The sequence below is a fragment of the Desmodus rotundus genome, chromosome 13 (assembly GCF_022682495.2).
Source record: "Desmodus rotundus isolate HL8 chromosome 13, HLdesRot8A.1, whole genome shotgun sequence".
NCBI classification, from domain to species: domain Eukaryota; kingdom Metazoa; phylum Chordata; class Mammalia; order Chiroptera; family Phyllostomidae; genus Desmodus; species Desmodus rotundus.
In genome coordinates this window covers 400,415-421,801 of record NC_071399.1, presented here as the reverse complement: position 1 = coordinate 421,801, position 21,387 = coordinate 400,415, and the positions used below count along the sequence as shown (strand labels likewise).

At 62.7% G+C, this 21,387-nt stretch overlaps 2 protein-coding genes across 15 annotated transcripts; both read right to left on the bottom strand.

Annotated features, from left to right (window-relative positions):
- Window positions 1-979: 979 nt before the first annotated feature.
- Window positions 980-2,340, bottom strand: LOC123478525 (uncharacterized). The gene is made up of 3 exons (XM_045186519.3): window positions 2,059-2,340; window positions 1,749-1,860; window positions 980-1,623 (listed from the first exon to the last, which is right to left on the bottom strand). The coding sequence occupies exons 1-3, from the start codon at window positions 2,338-2,340 to the stop codon at window positions 980-982; spliced, it is 1,038 nt and encodes a 345-aa protein (XP_045042454.2).
- Window positions 2,341-4,061: 1,721 nt separating this feature from the next.
- CLN8 (CLN8 transmembrane ER and ERGIC protein) lies at window positions 4,062-19,995 on the bottom strand. Of its 14 annotated transcripts, none has more exons than XM_045186511.2 (4): window positions 13,298-14,109; window positions 11,967-12,106; window positions 9,353-10,021; window positions 4,062-5,583 (listed from the first exon to the last, which is right to left on the bottom strand). In XM_045186511.2, exons 3-4 carry the CDS (start codon window positions 9,893-9,895, stop codon window positions 5,260-5,262), a joined length of 867 nt encoding a protein of 288 aa, XP_045042446.1. In that variant the 5' UTR covers window positions 9,896-10,021; window positions 11,967-12,106; window positions 13,298-14,109; the 3' UTR covers window positions 4,062-5,259. The 14 variants fall into 14 exon arrangements, 13 of the variants coding, with proteins under 13 accessions (XP_045042446.1, XP_045042447.1, XP_045042448.1 ...); XM_045186512.2 differs by having other exon boundaries at window positions 13,489-14,109; XM_045186513.2 differs by having other exon boundaries at window positions 11,967-13,862; window positions 13,968-14,104.
- Between the last annotated feature and the right edge of the window lie 1,392 nt (window positions 19,996-21,387).

Here is a 21,387-nt window from a genome sequence, read left to right as displayed (position 1 = left end):
AATGGGTCTGATCCGCTATTTTTATAGGAAATTCTTTATAGCTCCAGCCAGAAAGGCTTTTCATTTCTGAGATGCCTGTTTCCAGTTCTTGTCTGGACTTCAAATGACCAGAAGTTCCCTATGAGCCTGTCCTTCCAGCTCCTAAGAAATCATACTTTTTAAAATGATTTTATTTATTTTTAGGGAGAGAGAGAGGAAGAGAAGGAGAAAGAGAGGGTTCTCGTGAGCCCCCTACTGGGGGCCTGGTCCACAACCCAGGCACAAGCCCTGACCAGGAATCGAACCAGCGACCCTTTGGTTCACAGGCTGGCGCTCAGCCCACGGAGCCCCAGCAGCCGTGGCAGAGATCACGTGTTACTGGAAGACTGGGGATGTCTCTAACGTCCGATGTTGGGTCCGATGTTGGAGTGGAGAAGTCGGCTCTGTCAACGACCTGAGCGAAGGCAGGAGCGCGACCGGAAGGGCCCGGGAGCTGCGGTTAAGCATGGAGACTGGACGCCGGGTCACTCCTGGCTAACACGCCGCCGCGTTCACACTGTGCGGGGAGGGCACACCTGCTGAACAGCGAGACGCGGGCAGGAGGCCGCAGCCAGGCCTGGGCGCTGGGCATGCGTGGTGGCCAGCTGGGGAGCTGACCGGAGGAGGGTGATGGACAAACAACAGGGGACAGCAGCCAGGAGGGGCCCTGAGCAGGTCCCTCCACACGCAGGACAGCAGGCCACTCCTCCTGGGGACCCTGGGGCAGGGGAACTCACAGAACCTGTCCTTCAGGAGCAGCAGGGGGCGCCTGTCAGGAGGAATGGCAGGGGAGTTGAAGGTGGTCCAGGGGAACGGCCCCCAGGGGGCAGCAGGTCCCAATTTTCCCGTGGAGCCCGCAGAAGGTTCGACTTCTACAGTCAGGTGTTCTAGAGGTCAGGTGCAGGTTCCTTGGAAAGAAATGTGAAGTGAAGTAAACAGGAAGCAACAGACAGGCCCAACACTAAAGCAGCCAACAGTGTCCAGAAGTCACCGTGTGCCAGGGTGCGCCCGAGGGGCGCAGATCTCTTGGGGCTCCACCTGCTACAAGCCGCCCAGGGCGTTTACAACAGGTGTGGCGAGAGAAGGCTTCTGCTCCTCGCACTCCGCACGCGCATCCGGGCAGATGACAGAGGCCCAGGGGTGGCGCTGCAGACTCAGAAGCATCACCTGCTGCAGCCGCCCGCGGCCCAGTTTGGAAACGCGCTGGACTCGTGAGGCCACCTCTGCTGCCGAGATGCCGATTCTCTGTGGTGTCGCTGTTGTTTGGAAGTGTCCGGTCAGGCAGAAGCATCGCCCCCGCACGTGGGGTCATGCTGTTTCTGTGGGTGGCACAGGGCTGGGTTTGGGGACATGGACATGGGCCCTGCACGGGCCTCACAGGCTGGCCGTTTGGTGGTAGAACCGGTGCCCAGTGGGGACAGCAGCTGGAGCTCTGGTGGCTGGTCGGGGCCCACTCATCACTCTTTAGAAGCCCCTCAGGGCCCCTCAGGGCCAGCACACTCCTCCTGAGTCTCTGTGAGACGTGACACCCCACTGGGATGGGCACCAGACGCTCCACCGTGACAAAGCCACTGGGGCCGCACACGCTGGGCATCCCCGTCGGCCCTGGCATGGGACACAGGCAACAACTTACCGGAAATAGTTTGCGTTCCCCTGTTGTTTGGTTTTCTTTCCAGTCTGAGAGGAGGAGGGGTGGGAGGCCAGGACCACTGGATACCAATCCTACTTGCCTGGAATCTGGCCACGGCAGCCGTCTCCCTGGGGTGCTGGCGCCCACGCTGGGCGTACACAGGGGAGCTGGTGAATGGCCAGGCCTCCCCTTCCGCAGGCAGGGACAGCGACCTGCAGTAAGGAGGCACCCAAGCCAAACGGAAGCCGCAGCTAGTGGCAGAGACGGAACCAGGCACCAGACCTGACCACTGGCTCACCCAGGGGAGTGAGGCTGCTACCTCTGCAGCAGGCGGCCCCGCAGATGGAAGGAGCCGCACCCAGGAAATGCGATTACCTGCTGTGGGGTGGCTCACCTGAGGTCGGACCTACCTGGGACTTTTCAGCTCTCTTGTCAGTAGGTCCTGCATGGGTGACACAAGCGGAGCTGTATCTGCTATTCCTGCTGTCTGTCTGTCTGTGCTTGCGGAGGCTCAGAGGCTGCAGGGCCCCTACAGGACACAGCTCCAGTGGGGTCGCTGCAGCACCGGCCTGGCCAGTGAGGGAAGGGCAGAGGTCCAGGGTAGCTGCCAGGGCCACGTGCCCAGCCAATGCTGACTGTGACTCAGGGAACCGAGTGCCATCTTTGTCCCAGGTTTCCTGCGGTACGGCCATGGGGCTTTTCTGCTGGTGACGCACTCTCCTCTCCCTGCCAGTGCGGTCTCAGAGCTGCTGGAGTCACGCTAAGATGCATGTGCCCCCAGTGTGGAGAAAATGGGGGACGCTCACATCGAGACATGGCTAAAGTGGTGTGCGAGGGGAGCCCGGCCCACCTCCAGCTGACCAAGCGGAAGGACAAGTCTCAGACGGGGCCACTCTCCCCAGGGGCTAACCGCAGGGCCCTGCTTCACGGGGCAGGAGACGTGGCAGGGAGGTCACAACCTCACCGGGCCGCCTCTGCGGAACTCCTGCCGTTCGTGTGGGAAGAGAAGCAGCGCCCACCAGCACCGGGTCCCTGGACATCCCTCCAGACCCCCCAAGGGAGAAGGGCCCCGGGCTCGATGTCTGGAGGGACGGGGCCCCCAGGGTCCTGGCGGAACACAGAGACCCCAGGCCTGTGGGGCAGAGGGTGCAGCTGTCTCCTTGCTGCCCCGCAGGTGAGCCGCAGGTGAGCCCCGCCTGGCAGACAGGGCGGTGCATGCGGGGGGCCGGGTGGGCTGTGGCTGTCGGTGTCCACGCTGGGCCGGCTGAGCAAACTCATGTGCTTCAGAGGGAGCTGCCGCCCGTGCAGGACGCGGCTCTCTGGGGGCGAGACCGGCCCCCTGGGAGTCGGCCGTGGGATCTGGGGAGTAGGACTGGGAGCCGGGGACACACCACCCTTCGGTCAGGAGAAGGGTCAGTCTCTCCCACATGGAATTCGGACCAGTCTCCTCGAACGTGCTGCCAACTGGGTCCCGACTTGCAGGGTCAGGGCTGCCTGTCCTTTGTCCAACCTGAGTGAGGTTCCTGCCAGCTCAGCCAGGGTCCCCACCAGCCACCCACAATCTAACTGTACCCCTGCAGCCCAGGCGAGGTCTGCTGCCCCGTCTGCCCTGTGCAAGGACCCCTGAGGTCAGTTTAGCAGGGGTCCTGCTATGGTCTGTGTCCCCTGGAAAGTCATCTTGACTCCTAACGCCCAGGTGTTGACTCCGGCCCCACCTCTGCGCACCGTCCTGGGGCACACTGCAGCTGGAGGCTCTAACCCACACCGGCCCGAGTAGGAGGTTGCAACTGGACTGGAACCATGTGGGACCAGAGTAAGGAAAGAGTCGTGGCCTCAGGCCAGCGGCACACCTGACCGGGGCTGAGTCAGAGGACCACGCAGGCCTGACATTCCCACTGCATGAAGTCAGGGGACCCGCCCAGCCCAGCTCCACTCCCTTTGTGGGTGTGTCCCTTGGAGAGCACACGTCAGGTCAGCAAGCAGCGCAGCGCAGGCCACAGGGGGACCAGCCAGGGCCGCGCGCCCACCTCTGTCACAGGGTCTCAGATGCACAGATGTGCTGGTGTCTCCTGTCCTCTGTGGCCCCCTCCATGTGCGCGTTGGGCCCGGTCACCTGGGCCAGGTGGGAGCATGCAGCGCCGTACGCAGGGGCCCCGGGCCAGCAGTGTGGTCAGGACAGAGCCCAGCGGTGTGGTCGGCTCACCTGCTCCAGGACTGCCATCCTCCTGCCCCACCCTCACTGAGACGTGGGCGGGGCGGCCACATGAAGACCTAGCTCCATATTCAAACCTGACCCTGAACTGCGCACGAGGACCCGCCGCCACGGCTGCGTGTCCAGACAGAGGACGCTCACAGTGGAGGGAGCGGCCCTGAGAGGCGGGAGCGGCCCTGAGATGCAGGAGCAGACATCATCTTGGGTGCCGTAAATATCCGTCACTTTATTTTACTTCTTTACCCATCTATCCGCTGGACAGCTGCCCCCTCGCCCCCCCCTGGATCAGGAAGCACAGGCCACAGGGCCGTGGCATTGGTCAGTGGTATCCGCAGGGGCAGACTCTGCTGGGTAAGATCTGAGTCACTTCCTCGGGTGTGATAAATAGGGGTCACGTAATCAGTCCAGTCCAGCAAAGCGATGACGAGGAGGCGGTGTTCTCGGAGCTCGGAGCTCACTGACCCCGCTGATTCCACCACCGACGCGTGTCTCCAAAAACACTTTGAAGGCGCTTTCGATAAAACTAAACTCTCAATTTTAACTGCACACTCGTGGCAAGAATAGTGTTTGCACACCTGTCAGAAAGGTGGCTGGCTGGGTGTGTAAAGTCCACCTGGGCTGGTCACCAGACAGCTGAGGAAAGTTGGGGGGAGGGCGCTGAAGGTGCAGGGGGCTCAGAGGGACGGGGTTCGTCCCCTTTCCTAAAATCTACAGCGAAAACCAGCCACGGAACCGGGGCCTGATTGGGTGCCTGCTGGCAGCTTACGTCAACGGAAGTGGCTCTGGAAAGCAGACAGGTCTGATTAGTAAATATCGTCCTTACTTCGTCAACTGAGCAATACGGTACGAATAAAAAGTCTTGTTTCACAGTAATCTCCTAGGGCAGGATTTCCCGTCTCCACCCCCTGGCTGCTCCCACAGGAGCCCCACCCACCAGAGGAGGAGCCACCCAGGAGAGCTGGCCAGGCTGCAGATCACAGCAGTTTCTACCTCAGGGCAATTCTTCCCAATGGAAGACACAACAGTTGAAGGTGGGACTGGGAAGAATCCAGCCGGCTGGACCGCAACCGCAGGTGGCATTTCTAGGGTGCTGCCACCCGTCTAGGTGACCTCGCAGGCCCCGCAGGCTGGGTCCCAGACCACAGCAGCAGGCAGGGGTGGCAGGACAGCTCGTTGCGCGGCCCGTGCCCTCCCTGATGAGCAGCACGCTGCCGGGTGAGTGCCCAGAACAGACAGCAGCATCGGCAGGGCGGGACACCGCCCCGAAGGCATTTGGTGGCGCCTGGGAAACCCACCCCAATGACACAGCGAGTTAGTCTGCAGTCTCTCAGACCCACGGCGCCCTCACCACAACGGCGCCTGCGGGACAAGGGGGGCCATAAGCACCCTGCCCGAGCGGCTACTGCCCCTTCTTCTGGGGCCCGTGGCCGTTGGTTCTGAGGAGCGTGCTGCCCCCGGACTGCGGCGGCGTGAAGTTCCAGTCCACTGGGTGGAGGAGCTGCTGCGTCTTCTTGTGGGTCCAGTACGGGTTGAGGATGAGCGTCAGCAGGCCCATGCCACACAGGAAGAGCGCCAGGTGCGGCGGGTGCAGGCTGCTGCGCAGGCCGTCCCAGTGCCGCAGGCACACCCACCACATGTGGTAGGAGAGCACCATGCGGCAGTGGAACATGTGGATCATCAGCCACTGGTTCGCCTTCCAGAGCAGTGAGTCGGACCAGCCGGCCTGCGGGGACACAGCACAGCGTCAGCATGGCAGCTGCGGGTACCAGCAGCCTCTGCCAGGCTCCCAGCCCGGCTCCCCGCCCGGCCTGCCGCGCAGCAGCCCACTCCATCTCCGGGCACTGGGCGCGCCTGGGGGAGGCGGCTGAGCTTGCAGCCCCAGCTCCCAGACTGCAGCCAGAGACGAGGCTCAGAGGACAGGCATGCAGGGTGACAGGCATCTCCTGTTCCTGTGCTTTTTGGTGCTGACACCCCAGCGGCTCTTGACACAATGAACCTGCCTTACAATCAATCCACATTTACATTAAGACGGTACACGCCGCCTCCCGACCACCAGGCGCTTTCCTCTGACGCCAGGGCTGAGTTTGGCTGGCACAGGTCAAACTAAAACATGATAGGCCTGCCCTGGCTGCTGTGGCTCAGTGGGTTGAGCACTGGCCTGCAAACCAAAGAGTAGCCGGTTTGATTCCCAGTCAGGGCATGTGCCTGGGTTTCGGGCCAGGTCCCCAGCAGGGGGCGTGAGAGAGGCAACCACACACTGAAAAGGAAAAACAACACAACAGGCCTGACCTGGGCCCCAGCCGGGGGGGACTGGGACCGCAGGCCTCCCGTGGGCCCTGCAGTGCTGAAACATGCCTCACACACCTACACGGCACCGGCTTCAAGGGGTCAGATGTGGGAGGAGGACAAGCTCAGGCTGTGACGGCGGGGACACACCCAACATGTGCCACTGCTGCTGTCACTGGCTTTGTCCCCGAGAACAAAGGCCCGGCTGCATCCTGTGTGCACCCCACACCTGGCACCCCTCTCCCCCAGAGGTGCCAGCCTGCAGAAAAGACAGCAGCCCACTCTGCCAACAGGCCCCTCACCAGGTCCCAGAGCGGTGGGGAGGAGGGTGCTGGGTTCTGGCCCCCAAGCTGGCAGTGGCCATCGAGGCCCAGACTCGGTGACTCTGCACCACTGTGTCCCTGCTGTGCTGGGGCTCTGCTGCGTGGTGCAGGTGCCTCCCGCCCACAGCAGCGTCCCGTGAACAGCCAAAGCAGCGAGCGGGCTCCGGGGGGCGACCCTGGGTGCCGTGGGAGCCGGCGGCAGGTGCAGACGGCACAGGGGCCAAGGACACGGGGACTTTGGCAGAACCTTTTCTAAATGGAGTGCGGCTCCCTGCTGCTGTCTCTGTGCTGCGTCTGTGACAGCTTGCGGACAGAGGTCACTGGACGCGCCATTGTGAGTGCCAGAGGTGTGTGGGGCCACACCCTGTCACCTGGCGTGAGCTGAGAACGCAGGTAACACGCCTCACCTACCAAACACCACAGCCTCGCCTCGCCCTCCTTAAACGTGCCCGGGGCCCAGCGTGGGACCCAGTGTGGGGCCCAGCGGCCCGCCCAGTGGCCGCACGGTGTGCCATGTGGTCGGGGTGTCTGCCCCGCGGTGATGGGGGCTGCCTGGTGCCATGTGCACGTGGGACCACAGCACTCGCCAGGGAACCACCACCGGCCAGAACCTGAGGTCAGGTCTCCACCGGGACGAGGTGCTGTCCTGCTGTCGTGAATGCCTGAGCCATGGACCGTCTGTCACAAAACGATCCCCACACACGTCCAGGGAACACCCACCACCACACATGGCCACCACGCTTTTGGTGGACTTGAACGCCAGGGTCCGCACCCCCCACTGCTCCCCTGAAACAGGCCACGGAGCTCAGGGCGAGCTCAGAGACAGCCTGACATCACTTCCTGCCCTTGCCTAAATGTTCCCCGCTGTCCCCAAATTTCTGTGAACTAATTCCAGCCACCACCATGGGGCCTGGACTTCCGTCCTTCAGGTGTGGCACTAAAGTGCCTGGACGTGGGCAGGCTGGGTCTCGGGCTGGGTCTCTGCTGGACACGGTGCCTGCGTCACACAGGAGCCTGTCCCTCCCGACCGAAACACCAGCGGGACCCAGACTAAAAATGAGCCTCCTGGGGACCGGAAGGGCCAGAGTGACCCGGGTCGTGTTTTCAGTGCCGAGAAAGGAACGTCGGTCATCTTCACCTCGCCCCCCACCAGCCCCCCGCCCCCGGGGTGAGCGCGAGCAGACACTTCCCAAGGTTGCCCACATTCGAATGATGGATGAAACAAGTCGCTGTTTCCACCGTAAAATGAACGGGGAGGGAAAGTCCGTCTTTGGTCACAGACTTTATGCAGCTCCAGGTCTAACCTTTTTGGTGAGGAGGTTAGGGCATTTAGCAAATTTGTGTTGACTGCATGGAACGTTTCAGTCGAGTTTATTACTAAGTCACACTTTCTTTTGTTTTACTCTCACCTGAGGGTATTTTTTACTACTGATTTTTCTTACTCCTGACCTGAGGACATCCTTTTTCACTGCCTTTAGAGAGAGGACAGTGTAGGGAGAAACGGTGTGGCAGAGAAGCATCGACTGGCTGTCTCCGCGTGCGCCCGGGCAGGGGCTGAACACGCAGCCCAGGCGTGTGCCCTGACCCAGGGTCAAACCTGCGGCTTCCTGGTGCACAGGGTGGCAGCTGAGCCGCCCCACTAGGGCTAACCGGTTTTTTATAGCAGATTTTTACATCTGAATACAGAAATTGTTGGAAACCTAGTTCCTTGAAAAGGCCATTGTTTCCCAAACAACAAAACACCCAGATGGAATTCAGCTGACTGTGCATGTCCCTGGCGTGGACACGAGGGAGCCAGGATGCAGGCCGTCCATGCGGCACTGCCCGCTCAGGCCGTGGCTGTGTGGTGGGCGCTAGGCTTCTACCAGGCGCTGCCCGGCATGCTGAGCGCCCCATCAGCACCTCTGGGGACAAAGGCAAGTCTCCTGTCTCCTGACACATGGTGTGAACACCTCACTTCTGCTGCGACTCTGTCCCCGAGTCAGTGACAGTCTAACCTTCTGTGTGGCCAGTGTTTCAATTCCAGAAGTAACTGCAATTTATGATTAGTGTGGGTTACAAATTATAGAAGCAATTGGAGCCAGGATCTTGAAGAGTTACCAGGACCCCCAGGTATTCATGTCCCACCAGCCCACGGCCTCAGGGCGCACTGACGGGGCAGGGGCAGAGGGAACGTCGTGTGTGCCTCACGGAGAACTGCCCAACTGCCGGCTGGAGGAGGAAGGAGACGCTGCAACGCGGACCGTGCAGGTGACCCCCAGGACACAGGGCTCTGGGCAGAGTGCTCACTGGGCACCTGCAGTAGCCAAGGCCCCAGGATCCCAGCCGGGCCAGGGCCGGGGTAGGGGCAGGCGGTGGGGAGCCGCCAGCCGCGAGGCACAGGGCCCCACGCAGAGCAGGGGCCTGAGGTCTGACGCGGCTGTCGTCCCCTGTGCTGCCCAGTGTATTGCCGAGTGGCCGCCAGGCCAGGCCGCGGGTTCAGTACACAGCGCGGAACACGGCACTTTTCACAGACGTGTGTGTAGACATAGATGCCACTTCGACTTTTAAAAAAGCATTTCAAAGAAAGGAAAAATCGAGCTTTCTAGGGCCCACAAACACTGTCCATGGGGCCACGGGGTCACAGGGTCACCGAGTGTCCTTTGGCTCTGAGGCCAGAACAGCCCATCTGAAATGAGTTGAGTGGAGTCCCCACAAGGGGCTGTTACTGACGCTGGTGCGACCGTTTGGTCTGCTGACGCTGCCTTCTTTTATTTTTCCAATCCTCACCCACGGGTGCTTGTTGATTTTAGAGACAGAGGACGGGGGGAGACACTGACTGGTCGCCTGCCATACACGCCCTGACTGGGGATCGGACGTGCCCAGGGTGTGGCGCACACTCACCTTCAGGAGCATCCAGGACACGCAGGTGAAGGGGGTGCTCATCTCCAGCAGCAGAGTGGCCATGGCTAGGTAGTGGCCAGCTTGGAGGTTGACGAGCAGGCCCAGGAAGCCCAGGAAGGCAAAGAGATGGTGGAGAGCCAGGAAGGGGTCGAAGGTGCGGAAGCGCACGTTGGACAGGTGGAGGGCCGCGTTTTCAAAGAAGAAGAAGCCGGTGGCCGTGGCGATGTGGAACCAGGACCAGCCCTGCTGGGCACGCGCTTTATCGGCGTGCAGGACAGGGTCCCCCAGCAGCGCCCACAGGCCCGCCGCTGTGCCCTGAGCCCCGAAGACGGCCCGGGTGGCTGCCAGGTTCCAGAAGACCTTCTCCTTGGCCACCAGAGAGCGGTAGGTGGCGTTCAGGGAGGAGGACAGCTGGTGGCACACGACGAAGACGCCCAGGTAGAAGGCAAAGCCGGCGACCGCCAGCGTCGAGCGGACCTTCCACGAAGCGTAGTCCAGGTCGAAAACGCTCTCGGATGCCCCTCTGTCACTCACAGGGTCCATTGTCCCAGTTTCTCTATCAGAGGCGTCCTGCAGCAGACACGGGGCTGGGGGGCCCCTGCTGCGTCTCCTCCAAGGGAACAGCACCCACGCAGTGGTCTCCTGGGCCCTCACACACCTGCCTTCGACCTGAAGAGGGAGCAGAAGGACAGCTCACTACACGGCGGCTGAGCAGATGCTGGCATGTCGCGGCCCCGGCCCACTCCGGTCCTGGCTGCTCAGGCTGTTCCCACACGTGGTCACAGACGCTCAAACCCAGCAGGGGATGTTCCCTGGTCACATACGAGAAAGAAAAGCAAAGGTGTGCGGTGTGGCCGTGAGCAGGGCAGGCACACGGTTCCAACCCAGGGGCACCTGAGCCCGCCCAACTGTCACGCTGGAACATAAGCCTTCGCAGCCAGAACCCGGGACGAGAGCCCTGCAGGCCGGCACTGCAGTGCATGGCAAAGCTGCTGAGGAACAGGACCAGGTTCCCCTCAGGCCACGGACAGACGAGGGCAGCCAGCCTTGGGGGCCGTATCCTGCGGCCACACCCCAGCCTCACGGGTGCCCGGGGCTGAAACCAGGCCTGGCACGCAGTAGGTGTCCCTGAGCTTCAATGCTGCCCCCAGGGTCCGGTGAATGGCAGGTCGTCTGTGAACCAGCACCCGGCACAGGCCGTGCTCAGTGCCCACCCACAGGAAGCACACGGCAGGACCTCAAAGGACAAGGCCACCGGCTGCGCACTGTTCACAGAGGGGCAGAGGCCACACGGGACTGCAGGGCTGCGTCTGCGAGCCCCCAACCTCATCCCCAAGCAGCTCCTGCCACCCCCGGCCACGTCCTCGCCAGGGACCCTGCCCCTCCCCGGACCAGGTAACTCGATGGCCGTCTCTGCCTCTCGTGCTAATCTCGAAACCTGCCCCTAAACTAAGCACACAAATGAGGACCTGGCCGGGGGCCACGGGGACAGTGTGCCGGGACCAGTCTCAGAAACTCGGTTCTCCCACTCCCAGCGGTTGTCCGCAGCGGGGAACATCCTGGGGGCGTGTTTGCCTATTCAGGAGAGATGGGCTCAACTAAGTGAGTCAGTAACCTTCCTTAGCAACAATGTAAAAACAGAAGCTCGCTCTTTCACTGCCCTTCTGGTATTTCTGCCAGCACAGCCCTCCTACTTCCCCTCTGACTGAGGTCTGAGAAAGGTGGGCACGTGGGACGCAGGCGTCACGTCTCGCTTCCAAAACACCGAGGACGTTGGGGGCCTCCAGGTGAGGCTGCCCCACCAGCCCCGCCGGCCTTCCCGGGGGCCCCCAGGAACGGCCCTGGCCTGTCTCCCTTCACTCCGTCCCCCGATCCCTGCGCTCCCCCACGTGGTCAGCTGTGGTTCCAGAGTGCCGTACGCGGTGGCCACCTGTGGCTGCCCCGAGGACCCTCTCACAGGAGAACGCACAATTCCCTGCTTGTGCCACAAGTCGCCGCCCAGGCCCAGGGTTCGGAGGGACTTCCGAGAAGGTGCCGCCTGAGCCGGAAGGGAGACAGCCTTCCAGCGCTGCGTGCAAAGGACGCCTCACCCCCGAGAGCTGGACAGTGACCCCAAAAGGAATGCCCTGCACAGAACTGGAGACTAAGCTGAGAAGCGCACTCCTCCCGACACCTCCTCCCGTGCTCTTCCACAGTCGGTCAAGAGATCGGGCAGTTCCCATTTTGCCACAATTGCATCAACAGGCTCTTGGCCAACCCACCGAGCGTCCGTGGAGCCTCTGCCTGCCACGGGAGAGCCCTGCTCTGCACGGGGGCTCGATGGGTTGGCGCGTCAGTCCGCACTCCAAAGGCTGCGAGTGCGATCCTGGTCAGGACACAGGCCCAGGGGCCCGCTCTGGGCTGTGTCGGGAAGGCCGGGTCACGGCGGGAGGGGCTGCAGGGCACCGGGGCCAAGAATCGAGGGCAGTGCGGCCCCGTGAATTCCAGATCTTGGTTCTGCTACTTAGGAGCTAAGAAACCAGGTTTCTGTGTGCGCTGGCCCCCAGTCTGCCCCAGCGCGCGTGCCCAGGCCATTCTATCTCCATAAACACGCAACGCTCTGTTTCTCATTTACCTGGAGAGCTGAGGCTTGTTTATTTGCCCCAAATCACAAAGCCGCTTCTGGGGGCCTGCAGGGTGGCATGGCAAGGAGCTCGGTCCCAGTGCACCGGCCTCCCTGCGGAGCTGCTGCTGTCTCTCCAGCACTTCCCACACCTGTGGAAGGTGCTCATGAGGGGCACCTCCAGAGTCTGGGCCTCCACTGCCCCAGAGTGGGGCAGCCGGGCTTGGGTGCTTCTGAGTGCCCGGGGGCTGAGGTGGGTACGAAACTGCTGAACTGGCATGGCCTCCAGTCGCCCCTGGATCTTAAACCCTGTGACTTGGAGGAGGCAGTCCAGCCCCGCCCCCACAGGCCAGCCTGGCTGACCCACGGCACCCAGGGTCTTCCCCAGGGCTTCAGGTGGACCCAAATGTCAGCCGGATGCCACTGCCAACCAGGCACCTGGTCACCCCGGAGGGACCGTGAGAGCGGGCCCCCGTGGGCCCCTTCTCTGCACCCAGCAGCGCGAGGTCAGTGGGGTGCTGGGGGCGGGAGCAGAGGGCTGGGCGGGGCGGCTGAGTGGACCGCCCAGGTGAGGGGGTGGAAGAGCGGAGCCCACAAGATGAGGAACACTGACTGACCGCCCAGACTCCTGAGGACGCGGGAAGGAGCGAGAACGTGGACCCTGAGTCTGGGTCTGCTTGCTTCTGAACTACATGAGCCTCACTGCCGGATGGCCAGACGCCCCGAGACGAGGGTGGGAGGGATGGGGAAGAGCAATGAGGCCCAGGAAGGGCAGGTGGCAGATGGTGCCAGAGCTCCTGGTGGCTCACAGAACGGGCTCCCAAGCCTCAGAAATCCGGGAAAAACCCGTCCTTCCAAAGGCACACGGCTGTGGAAAAGCCGAGGCGGGCTTCCAGGTCCCCCGGCCTCCCAGGGGAGCTGCTTGTTGAAGATAGTGTCCTATCGCAACCACGGCAGGCTGGGTGGGTCAGAGGCTGAAGCAAAGATACCGGCGAGTGGCCGCCAAGAAGGGCCCACCCTCTGGGCAGGCACAGGGTGCCAAGCAGGCAAGTGGAAAAGACTCTCTCCAAAAACCCAACACTTGTTACCCCTTCGAACCCCATAACTGCTCCCCCGCTCCAATCCTTGCTCAACGCCCCCCCCCCACCCCGTGTGGCCCCGGCACACAGCCTCAAAGCACGCTCTTCTGGGTGAGCTGGTGCTGTCACTGCGGGTCTCTCGGGGTCGGCTGGCCCCCTCACCGGGGAGGCACACGCGGCTGGAGCACTGGAGCCAGCAGCCAGGGCCGCAGGGGCAGCCCCTCTGGAACCCTGCCGCGAGTGGCCCTGAACTGCGGGGCCCACCTCTCAGGCACGCAACCAGGGCAGCGCAGCCGGCCATCCTGGAGAGGCAGAGCTCCAGTTCCTCCTCCCGCGCTGGGCGTTCACCCGACCACATCCCTCTCAGGCAGACAGGTCGCAGGGACAAGGGTCACAGCCACGCGGGCCTTGCCTGAGACCCAGAGTTCAGGGCGTCTTCCTGTGAGGCTCCTCACCCTGAAACCTAAAGGGTGATGTGCAGCTGTCACTGTCCCCTCCCCGGGCACCCGCAGAGGTGAAGGCGGCCGGATGTCCCGACTCCGGCTCCCTGCGGGCCTTCATTTCTTCTGGAAAACTCTGCTCCAATCGCGCCGCAGCCTTGGGTCAGGTTTGGTGGTTTAAGCCGCTGGCTGCCCCACGCGCAGCGGCAGAGCTACAACCAGTGCGAGGTTAGTTCTGGAGCTGCGGTGCGACGCAGGCCACTCGCCTCCAGGGTGGGGCTCGACCCGGGCCCTCTCGGCTCCCCCTGACGCCGCCTGTGAGCTCGCCCGCGCCCCAACCGCTGTGGATGCCGGGGTCTTAGGTACAGTTAGCGTAACTGCCCCCAAACCTGGGAATGAAGAGAAACCCAGAGAAGGGCTGCGGGCTCCAAGCTCCCCTAGAAGTCTGCGCAACACGCGCGGGACCACCTGACTTGCTGGGGAAAGTCACGCACCCGCACCGCTGACCAGGGACGGGGCCCAGCCGTCCGGGTCTGTGCCTGCGCGGTCAGACGTTCACCGGCGCCGCCCGGACAAGGTGCGACGGTTTGCCTTCCGCCCGGGAGGAGACGCCCGCAGGGGTCCCTCGGCACCCGCGGCCCCGGGCAGCCTCCGGTCAGCATCCCTCCGGCCCCCTCTGACCGCCTGCGCTGTCCTCCTGCTGCGCTTCCCTCCCCAGGAGCTGCGCACGCGACGGGAGCTCGCCGCTGGCCCCGGAGCCCTGTTTCCGGCACTCGGAGCGTCAACTCGGGTGGTCACAGTATTTCTGTCCCAAACCGAAGGAACATGCTCAGCGAACATTCAGGAAACAAAAGCAAGCCTAGAAACAGAAGCACAGAGGCCCGCGGTCCCGCCCAGCTCTGCACACTCTCACCGGACCTTGCGGGGCCCCGGGATGGAAACTGTAACTTGTTCCAGGGGCAGCGTCCGCGGACACAGGCCGGCCGGACGGCACCCGCAACGAGGCCGCCCCGGGAGGCCTCCGCTCCGGTGACCCCGGGGCGGTGACCCGGGAGGCGGCGCCGGCCCTTCCTCACCTCGCGCCCCAGGCGCGTCCCCAGCGGCCCGCCCGCCGACGCCCTGCTGTTTCAGCTGCGACGGCTCCAGCGAAGCCCCCGGGGAGCCCTGCTTCCCCACCGAAGGCACCCGGCGGGCCGGCCCCGCCGCGGAGCAGGGGCCCACACTCCCTCCGTCCGGCGCCGCGGCCTCCCCGGGCCCGCCGCCCCTGGACCCACCGGCCCACCCACGCCGGCATCCCGGGAGCCCTCGCCCCCACGCCGGCCCCGATCGCCCAGCGCGGAGCCGCGGCCCCGAACCCCCCGCGCCCCCAGACGCCGCGGCCCCGCCGGGCGGGAACAGGGCCCGGGCGCGACCGCTCACAGCCCTGCCCAGCCCGCGCGCCCCCGCCGGCCCGTCGCGAACCCGCCCTGCGCCCTCACCTGCGCGCGCCTCGCCCGACGAACCCCGACGCACGACCGCCGTCCGGGACTGGCGTCGCTCACCCGCCCCCGGCCCCGCCTTCGCCCGGCCCCTGCCGGCCGCGGCCAGCGCGACCCCGCCGCAGACGCGGACGCGCGTGCGCACTGCCGGTGGGCGGGGCCTGCGCGCGGCGGGCGGGGGAGCGGCGGCTCCGCGGGAGAGCACTCCGCCTCTCCCCCAAACCTCTGCTCCTGGTCCCCAGCAGCGCCGCAGCCGACCCCGCCGACACCCCCAGTGACATCTCGCTGAGCCCCCCGGAGCCCGCGCTGAGACCCGGTGAAGCCCGAGGCCCAGCTGCACACAGGGCTGCCCTGGCCCCGCGGGGACCTCGGCGACTGGCCTGCAGCCCGGGTAGACCCTGGAGGCGCCTGAGCATTCAAGCGCGAGTTTCACTTCCCGGGTGACCCCGAGGGCTCAGGCAGATGACCCAAGAGCTATGCACCCAGTTTCTGCTCCGCGGCCGGAGTAAAGCCTGCCGGACCCCGAGGCCTAGTACGCGAAACTCCCTGAAAAAGCACTGAGCGGGGCACCTAGGGGGCGCCTCCCCTCTCCAGCAGGACCCCGGGATACGGGGTTACAGGGGCAGTGCCTGCCTGAGAGGCTCGGGCGGGCAGGTCCCTCGCCTCCTCCCGCGCGGATGCGCTGCATCAGCGGGCGCCCAGCAGCTGGCGCCCAGACATGCTGCAGCCACCGGGGGGCAGTGTGTCCCCGATATGCTGCAGCCACCGCCAGGCGGGGGGGGGGGGGGGGGGGGGGGGGGGGTACCTGACTTCTCAGAGTCGGGGGAGCCCACGTGCACTGAGGTGGAGGACACGATGCGCACTCCGCGCACTGCCCAGAGAATTCCATGGTGTGACGTGGACGGCAGTTCGCATTCAGTGCACATTACTTAATAGAAAATAATAATTGCGACATAAGGTTGTGAACCAGCTTTATAAACTGTGGCGGCCTGGACTGCTTACAAAGTCAGGAGTCCAGCCCGCCACCCCATGAGGAAAGCTCTGGAGTGGGAGTAGGTGGTGCACCCCCCAACCCGGGTCAGCCCTCCTGTCCAGCCGGCCCACAGAGGGTGGGGATGATGGCCCAGCAGCCTGGCCCCGGGCTTTGATTCGCAAAGTGGCCAGGCCTTGGAGAGCCAGGAGCCTCATCCCCTTACAGAAGAAGCCTGGTTTTGGAGTCAGACCTCGCCCTACCTCCCAGCCAGGACCTCCCTGGAGACAGACCCTTGGCAGCCACACCTGGAGGGGTGTCCGGACCTTTGGGCCTTGCTGGTTGGGATGCAGATGTGCAGCTGGCCTGGGACTGGGGACTGCCTCTGACTCACGGAGCTTCAGGAGCTTCACCCCAAGCCTCCTCTCTCCTTGTGGCAGCAGCCAGCACCCAGGGCGCTGTGGAGTTGTCTGCCTTTGTTTGCTTCTAACTAAATGTCAGCTGCGAGAGCGTGGGACTTGGCTTTGTCCAGTTGTCCACTCCCAGCACTTAGAAAAGCACCTGGCACACAGCTGGTGGCCAGTGCATGGGAGATCCCGGATGAGCATTGTTTACACTGAAGCGACCTTGTCCCACCCTGCCTGCACCCACCCCCGGGCCACCCTGAGGCCTCTAACGGTCCATGAATTGAGTTAAAAATATGACAGACCTGAGACACCCAGCTCGTCTTTGCTGGGATGTGGTGGCAGATAGCCACAGCCTTACCTGTGTCTCAGGCGGTAGGATGAGAGGTTTCCATGATGAATGCCCTTTGAAAATAAGGAGTCCTAAAATTATTCTGTCGGGACAGCACACTGGGAGAGGCTTCCATTCACGTTGCAGACCAGCTGTTTCTCTGGTGGAGGTCATGCCCTGACCCTAAGTATTGCATGAACTTGAGGCAGAAATTTGGAAAATTCCTTGGCAAGTGCAGTGGGAAAGCTGAGACAGCTGAACGAACTGGCTGAGGAATTTACAGCCACATACAGGCCACCAGGGTGAAAGTCCCAAGTGCCTAGCAACAGGCAAAACTGGGGCCAGAACTCGCCCCCAGGGCAGCCTTTCCTCCCCTGGCAGGGGCCCCTGACCTTTCGCATGGCTAATCATGCAGTTCGGATCCTCCCCTGACCTCTGCCCCCTAGAGGTGGCTTCAGTTCCAGTCCTCGAAAAGCAGCAGAACCAGGCAGGCGCCCCCAGGGCCAGCTGCAATGACCAGTGACCTTCTGCCCTGGTGCTGACCAATCAGAGGAGCCCAGGACCCTGAAAGGACACAGCTGGAGAGCTGATGCATAGCCTGTTGAGATGTCCTCTGGGACCTCCCCGGAAGGCCTCAGCCAGCACTCCCCCTCCAGGGAGCACGCCCGGGCCCTTCCCCTTGCCCTCTTCTTCCCCCACAGGCCCGCATCTCCTAAACTCTAAGGGCCCCATGAGACTTGCCACCAAGAGAGCTGTCCCCAAAGCCCTCTTTTCTCTGACTCACCAGGCAGCTGACAGGGGCCCAGCGTGGCTTACTTCTTTCTCTAAGTTTCTGGGGAGCCAAAGCAGCCCCCCACCCTGTCTCTCTCCTGTCGGTTCTTCTTTCCCAAGCCCTTCCTCGTTTCACTGTCCCCAGCTCTAATAAACAGACCCTCACAGTCACCTGGACCCGCGGCGTGACATCCTTCCTGCGTGAAGTCACGAGCCCACAGGCTGCGGGCCAGGCCAGGCCTCCTTTCTGGCGCCAAGCACATCAGAATGCCGCCGTTCGTAGGCCCGGTGCTGGCAGCCGCCCCGGGTCCCTTCACCTCGCCCTCTCTGCCGGGTGCTGTGATCTGCCTCACGAACAAGGAGCTGAGCTGGGCCGAGCTAAGCGCTGCTTTGCTCAGAGAGCCAGTGGCTTCTGCAGCCTGGATTCAGATAGTCGGGACTGTGTCTTTGCCCTCTGCCACCTTGAAAGGACAGTAATAAAACAACCCCACAAAAAGGCACTGGTGTCCGGGGTGATGAACACCCGGCTGGCCCGAGACGCCTGACTCCTGCCCACCTGCGCTCCTCCCAGCCAGGGGTCCACCTGGCCCCTCCCTCCCCCCTCCTCCAGAGGGGACAGGCACCTTCTTGTCGCCCGGGCACCTCCAGGCACTGAGGCACTGGGCCCCATCTTCCGTAGGTAAGAAACCAGCTCCCTGCCCCACGGAAGGAGAAGCTGAATTTGCAACCAGACCCTGGGAGGGCCTCCAAGACACCGGAAGCAGCCTTTTCATAGGAGATGGCAAGGGACAGTTCGAGCACCCTATTTTTCCTGACCACATCAGCAATGCCTGGTCATTGTTTGTTGAATTGAGAAAAAAGACCAGTATTTAAAAGACATTGGCAGAGGGGCGTGAGAATTCTCCTCTGCCCGGTTCTTTCTAAAAACAAGGCAAACGGTGGTGGGGAGGGGGCCACGGGCGGAGAGCAGGGCTCCCTGGGAGGGGTGTTCCTCAGGCTGCGTGTCCAGAAGCAGCCACAGCAGGGGCCAAGTTCATGCTCAGCCCACAGAGGCCCAGAAACAGGAAGCTCCCTGCAACCTGCAGTGACCCAGCTCTAGGCCCTGTCGTCACAGGTCTACTCCCCACGCCTGATGTCCGACCAAATCCGCACCCCGCGCTAGAATGCCGCGGAGTTGGTCTGGCAGGCTGGCCCCAGGCCCTGATGCCTGTGCCCAGTCATTAGCCACCCACCCCCTCCAACGCACCCGCCCCTGCACCGAGTCCCCACTGGTCCTCGCCGTGCCTGCAGCACACCCCTGGCCCCGCCTCTGGCCCCGGATAAAATCTGCCTTACAGTTCTTCAGCAAGTGTCAGGAACAATGTTCCCTGTAACGATGGCGGCAGAAAACAATTCATCAGAAGAATGTGTCTTCTCAGAACGATTCTTGCTTGTATGAGCATTCATTGTGTCCATTTCTCTTTTCGAAAAGCCCACTTTGAACCACAAAACGCGGTGCCTGAGGGTTGGATCTAAGGTCCTCGGAATGTGGTGAAGGCTCGGAACTGGGGTCTTTCTCCCGCGGGTGGGGGCCTGGCTACCGGCCGGGACCATTGGAGGGTCCACGACCCTCTCTGAGCCACAATGGAAACAGATGCCATTGGTCTCCAAAGCCTCTCCCAGCATCAACCTCTCTGAGCCCCAAGGCTGGGCGGCCAAGTGACTGTCAGCTCAGCCCAGGAGGGCGGGTTCTCTGGGCTCAAACAGAGGCCCCAGACCCGATGGCTACAACGCTCTCAGAATGCAGATCAACATCAGCTCAACAAACTGGTTTCTTGAAAAAAAAAAAAGCCTTGATTAGATTAGGTCAGCTGCAGGGCTACCAGACCCAGCAAGGCCTAGACCAGCCCCCCTGGGGTTAGGGCAGTGGAGGGTTGGGGGGTGTTTGGCCAAGGCCTTTCCACAGCTGGTGGGGGCGGGAGATGCCACCCCAGGTCTCAGATGCCCAGGTTGTGCCACCCACAACAAAGAGACAGGCGTCCTGGGAGGGCTGAGAAGCCTCCCCAATCACAGCCCACAACTCACGCCCAGACAGGCCTGTCCAGTTCCACCCCCACCCCCGCAATGCAGGAAATGGCATTTGGGTGACCTGAAGCGCAACTCGGAGCAATGCCGGATTCATTTCCACAGCCGCGGCGCCCCGTGGTGGGTCCCTCAGCCCCGGAGCTATTCCAGGGGCCACGTCACAGGCTCCCAACCTGCCCTTCCCCCAGCACAAAGCAGAAAGGGGTTTCTAAATCAAACACACAGGCGTGTGACCCGAAACAAAAGTGTAGCAAAGAGTCAAGGAGGGCAAGTCCAAAAGCAACAGCAGAAGTGTCGGTTTGGGAAATTGCCAGTGAAAACTTACCTGCCGGAGAATTTTCTTTCCAGTTTTCCCCTTGGGCAGCGGCAGGAGCTTCGATTCAGAGACGAGGATGTGAAACCCCAGATCAGCTGATGAGGAACCTCCTCGTGTTTAGGAAGCTCCCTGCCTCTCCCCTTACAGTCGCTCCGCGGGCGCAGTCCCCAGTCCCGGCCAGCAACTAGGCTTCCCCGTCTGCTCCCAAGGGACGAACCCAGGAGGCCGGGACAGAGCTGACTCTAACAATCCCCTGGCTGGCAAACGAGGTCTGAGTCACTCACCACGAGGAGGGCGTGACCCCGTCCCACAGGACGCCCACGGGCTCTGATGTCCCCATCACACCTGATGGAGGCCTTGGAATGGGGCCCTGTTAACGCCCAGGGGCAACCTGTCACTGTACAGATGACTGAGACCACCAGGTGAGAGGACACCAGAGGGTCCTCACGGAGGGAAAGGCCAGCGCCGTGTGGGACTCGCCCTCGTGCTGCTGCTTGTAGGTTAAGAGCCCCGTTTCGGGTCCCTCTGCGCGCTGGCATCGCCGCTCTGTGCTCGTTTGACCGACAAATATTGAACAGGACAATAAGGTAGCTTCTGACCTCCAGGCAGTGAGGGGCCCAGTTCTTGCCTCCACACCATTTGCTGATAGAAGACAAAATAATCAGCGCTTGTGTTTACAAATAGCAAGAAAAGAGACCGAGAGGAATCTTGGGGTGGTTACTATGTATAGTAGAAAACATTCCTGTGTATGTAAAGCTTTCATTTTACATACTGTGGTGTTTTTAAGATTTTATTTATCTATTTTTAGAGAGAGGGGAGGGGAAGGGAAGGAGAGAGAGAAACATCAATGTGTGGTTGCCTCTCAAGTGCCCCCCGCTGGGGACCTGGCCCACAACCCAGGCCTGTGCCCTGACCCAGAATGGACCCAGGCCGGCGCTCAATCCACTGAGCCACACCAGCCAGGCCTACATGGTGCGTCTCCTAAGCGCATCAGAGGACACGGAGAGATGTTTGCCACTGTCTCAGAAAGGTGCCCAGCGCTGAAGGCGTGATGCTTTCAGAACTCAGTTTCTGACGTGGACAATCGTATAGTCAGACCTGTGCCCCAGGGGTTTACTAAGAAGCAGCAGGACAGCCACCTCCTGAGAGGCACAAGCCTCCTGCCCACAGTCCCCTGCTGTGTGGCAGGAAGACATGGGAAGGCCTGGCCTCTCACCTGGTGGCCCTGCGCCCCCACCCCCTGCCAGGCCTTGGCCCTGCCCCCGGGAGGCGGAGGGGCTCCAGAGAGTGAGGCTGGGTGGGCGACCTCGTCCTGGCCCCGGCCCATGCTGCTGTCTTCACCAGGGGGTGGCTCGGTGACGTCTTGGCAGCTTCTGCCCTGGACGTCTGAGAGGGGAGCGGCCCAGAGGAGGCCCCTGTGCCACAGATGTAGGACAGGGATCTGACTTGCCCACCGCGTCACTCCACGGAGTGCCCGTGTGACGGGAGGGCTCTGACGGGGGCAGTGGCCCCCACGCCACTAAGTTTGTCCCAGCAGAAGCTGCAGGCCCAGAGCCCCGTGTGGGCCCAACCTCAGGAAT